The sequence below is a fragment of the Brassica oleracea genome, chromosome C7 (assembly GCF_000695525.1).
Source record: "Brassica oleracea var. oleracea cultivar TO1000 chromosome C7, BOL, whole genome shotgun sequence".
NCBI classification, from domain to species: domain Eukaryota; kingdom Viridiplantae; phylum Streptophyta; class Magnoliopsida; order Brassicales; family Brassicaceae; genus Brassica; species Brassica oleracea.
This window is the reverse complement of record NC_027754.1, coordinates 33,372,955-33,377,395: the sequence shown is the minus strand read 5'-3', so window position 1 is coordinate 33,377,395 and position 4,441 is coordinate 33,372,955. Positions and strand designations below refer to the sequence as shown.

Genomic DNA, 4,441 nt, shown 5'->3' with positions numbered 1-4,441 from the left:
TTAGCTTGGAAGTGGATTAATTTATAATCGGGAGACAATAATTAATTGTAATAGTATTATAATTATACTCTTAGAATTTGTTTTTTAAATGTTATTCTTACTTTAGATTTTCTTCAACTATATCAAAGTGAAATAGAAATAAAATAAGAAATATAAATCATTACATTTTCTTAATTTTTTAATTTCATAATTTTTTTTTTCTATTATCAAAATATGGTAGAGGTCTTTTCAACTCAAACGAAAAAATATTAATAAATACAATTTGATATTTTTTTAAAATATTATATTTATTATTTTATTTTAAAGTAAACTTTCAAATTTTTTTATAAAATTAATATATATTTTCATATATAAACTTCCCCGCCCGTAGGGCAGGCCAACCACTAGTAAGTAAATAAATCCAAATATAATCGGGTATTTGGTTTAGTGTTATCTACAAAATTACATAAGTACTATGTTATCTATTTACTGTTACTTTAATTTCAATTACAATTCTACAAACATACTAAAGAATATGATGTAGGAATTCACATGGGACCAATATTATTGACAAAAATTAGCTAAACAGAGACCACATTCAAATAAACAAATGCTTTCGAGAAAGAAATTAACAACATATAGTGTGATGTAACAATATAACTATTTTGCAAAAGAAAGAAAGAATTACATGTAAAATTAATGCAGAAGACAGAAAAGAATTATGAAATAGTTAATTACAATTTTTCTCAATGGAAGAAAAAAACATTTAAAATAATATCACATTAATAAAACATAAAAATTATATTATTCATTTATATAAAACTACAAAAATATTAGATTAAACTGTAAAGTTTAAGAAACTAATAGACATTTTTTTTTAAACAAACTATTTACATAATAGTAAACAAATATAACTGAGCTTCAAAAGTTGTAGATTACTTATGCACCGAAGGTATTTTTTACAGCTAGCAGCGACCTTAAACGAATTAAAATATTTGAAATGGAATTTTACAACTATACACTTAAGTATTAATTTATAATATAAACAGTTAGATTTACACTTCCACTGTTTTATTCAGCTCTTGAATATCTTATTCAGCTTAACATAAATCGTAACGAAAGACAATCATGTTGAACCCAATCCATTTATACAAATGATAATCTTAAGAACAGCAAGTCCATTCTTAAGAGCCCAAAATATAGCACACCACAATTAACCAACTAATTATGGATTCAAAATTATCAAAAACATACAACGAGCTAGAACACCACCAACACGTAAACCGCCCGATATAATATATTATACGCTGCAATCTATTAATATAGACACAAACATCGAAATCAAATATAATTAATTTTAACATACATAATTCTTTCACACCCTAACATTTTTTAAAACATGAACTTTATTATACTTAGTTATATACATCACACATAAATTATATCCCGCGCGTAACGCGGACCGATCCTAGTATAGTATATAAGAAATAAAAATATTACGTTAAATATATATATTGTAATATTACCATTGATACCAAAGCAAGAAGTATTTGTTAGATAAAGTGATTTCGTAAGTTGTTGAATCGCTTGAACAATCACCAACTATTTCTACTGTCCAAGTATCCGTTACAGGATTTGACTGCACATCGGGCTTGATGGGCTCTTGTTCTAACTGAGCCATTGAGTGTTTCTTCGTTTGGGCTGATTTTTTATTCTTCATTTTGATTGGTCTCGCAACGGACAAACCTTTTTGATAGGTCAGAAGCTTGTGTTGACGTTGCTTACATGTGGAGAATTGTTAAAAGTTGTTTCCTCTTCAGACTTGCTCTCCACTCGGAGTAGTACTCCCTCTCTTACAGCTTCTTTTACAAGTCGAACGCCAACTTCTTCAATTAAGAATGGAAATCCATAGCAACGTTTCAAAATCTGCAAACCCCACCATGTGAAAAGCAAAAAAAAAGAAGATGAAACTGGTGTTCCCACAAACATGACAAAATATAAGCTTTAAAACTTGAAGGTAGAGTCTAGAATAAGAGAAGTGTATATATATTATACTTCCTGTAAAATATCTTCATTCTTAAATGATAAGTGGCGAAGTGATGCCTTCTCAATGAGAAGGGACTTAGCATCTTCATCTCCCAAAGGGTTCATATGACAAGTGGGACCAAAACTCGGAAACTCAAACCGAGAAGTCACCAGAATCTTGAAATTTAGTATGTTAATCTGAAATTTCTGAAGAAAAGAGTCTGCTCCTTGGCATACATCATCCAGCACCAACAATATAGGACCCTCTTCTTGAAGTTCCTCAAGCAGATTTCTTAAGCCATCAGCTGCTTGAGAATCGTTCTCAAATGTAGGTGCTTCATAACCGTTGTGCTGGAGTAAATTCTGTACTATGGTCCTGAAGGTAGGAGCACTTGACAGGACACAAAAGAAGATATACTCGAACTTTTCTGCAAATTAATGGAAACTAGAATATAACCTCACACATCGAAGCTTAACTGAGACATGAATAATATATAAAGATCAATTGGTTTTAAGTTGCAAGTTCATAATAAGTCTGGATTTAACAAAACCAGAGATAGAAATTCAAGAGTAACGAAATAAAAAAAGACTTTCAAAACCTTTGATCTCGTCATCATGACAAAGCTGAGTGACCAATGTGGTTTTCCCGCACCCGGGAGGAGCAGAGACCACAAGACTAACCACTGGATCATCATCCTTAAAGAGCTTCGTCTTTATCTCCAACAATGGCAAATCCAAACCAACGAGAACCTTATCAAGCATGGGGACCGAACAAAGATCCCTATAAACAGGCGGATAAACACTCAAACCATCGATCTTCATATTGATGCTTTTGAGATGACTCTCAATGGCTTCCCTCGTATCCTCAGGCAGAATGTCAGACATCATGGTAGACCCCTCCACAGGCATACTCATGTAAGAAAAGATTCCGGATTGATGCATAATCAGCCGTTGGTTCCGAAGCATAATAAGCTGAAGTTGAATCTGACAGAACTTGAGCATCTTCTTGTTGATATCCTCTATTTTTCTTGTATATTTAGCTTTTGAGGGTAGATTCCACCGCTTAACTTGTGAACACTTCCGAACCAGTAGAAGAGCTTCATCGATTATATCCTTGAGTTTCTTTAGTTCTCCAGCACCTTGCAACATCTCGATCTCTATGATTGCTGGAAGCACATCCTCCATCGTGGATGCAAGCTCCATATACACAGATTTGAACGACACCACCATCTTAGCCTCTTCAATCACGATTTTGAGGAGCTCGGAGGCCACAGCTCCTGCAACAGAACCTACCCCCAAACTAACCACATCGTTCATTTCTTCTCTCACAAGCCCCAAAATCTTATAACTCTCAGATTTTGTCTGTAGAATCTGAACCTAGCTGAAAATTTATGATGTTAAGAGTGGGATGATTTGATAAACAATAATGCATATAGATAGAAACTTCAATCTACCAACCAAACGACTTCCATTTGCCCCCACCACTTGCCGGTAGGCCTGAGACTTTTATCCGAGATCCGGATTTGATCCGAGATTCGATCCGGATCCGATCCGAACATCCGGATCCAGACAGTAAAATGTTGGATCCGTCAAAGCCGGATCCGAATCCGGATATCTTGATATTTTAGTCCGGATATACGGATCCGTAAGTTTTATTAATAGCTATTTCAGAAATAGTAATATCTATATATAAAAACCAACTTTATTTAATATATTTATATTTATATAATAGTATATGTAAATTTTATGTAAATTTTGTAATATTATTGCATAGAAATAATTAAAAACATTATATATTTTTTTTTATTTTTAAATTATTTTTAATATTTTTATATATATTAATATTATTATTTTATTTATTTTAAGGATCCAAATCCGGATCCGGATATCCGCCGGATATTACAATTTTTAGAAGAATATCCGACACTCGGATATCTGAGAACCCCGGATCCGGATAAGGATAGTAAAATTATGGATCCGCCAGATAAAGATCCGGATCCGGATACCTTAAACTTGCCCGGATACCCGATCCGGCCCAGACCTACTTGTCGGGCAGTTAAGATTATATTGACTGACTTTGATAATATAGAAAAAGGTAATAATGACAGTTTTTTTAAGGCAAATAATTATGTTATTACCAATATGTGAAATATTAAAGAAGATTCTACCACCAACATCTCCTATATATTATTTGTGAAACATTACAACTTCTTTTTGTAGCCACATGTCATCATTAGGATGATTCTTAGAATTACTAGAGAAATAGGTTGGTCCATCTAATTATATAATAATTTTTTTATTAAACTAACCATAAATTCATTATTAATGTCATTTATTATTTCCTTAAATAAAAATTACGGAATTGCCTAATGTGGATAAAGTATATATGACAATTAATGATTTTGAATAATAAAGATCTGATAAAAAAATGTATCTT

At 32.1% G+C, this 4,441-nt stretch overlaps 1 protein-coding gene across 1 annotated transcript; it reads right to left on the bottom strand.

Annotated features, from left to right (window-relative positions):
• Positions 1-1,711: 1,711 nt before the first annotated feature.
• LOC106305886 (probable disease resistance protein At5g66900) lies at positions 1,712-3,480 on the bottom strand. The gene is made up of 3 exons (XM_013742301.1): positions 2,604-3,480; positions 2,035-2,432; positions 1,712-1,905 (listed from the first exon to the last, which is right to left on the bottom strand). The coding sequence occupies exons 1-3, from the start codon at positions 3,319-3,321 to the stop codon at positions 1,738-1,740; spliced, it is 1,284 nt and encodes a 427-aa protein (XP_013597755.1). The 5' UTR covers positions 3,322-3,480; the 3' UTR covers positions 1,712-1,737.
• Positions 3,481-4,441: the final 961 nt, after the last annotated feature.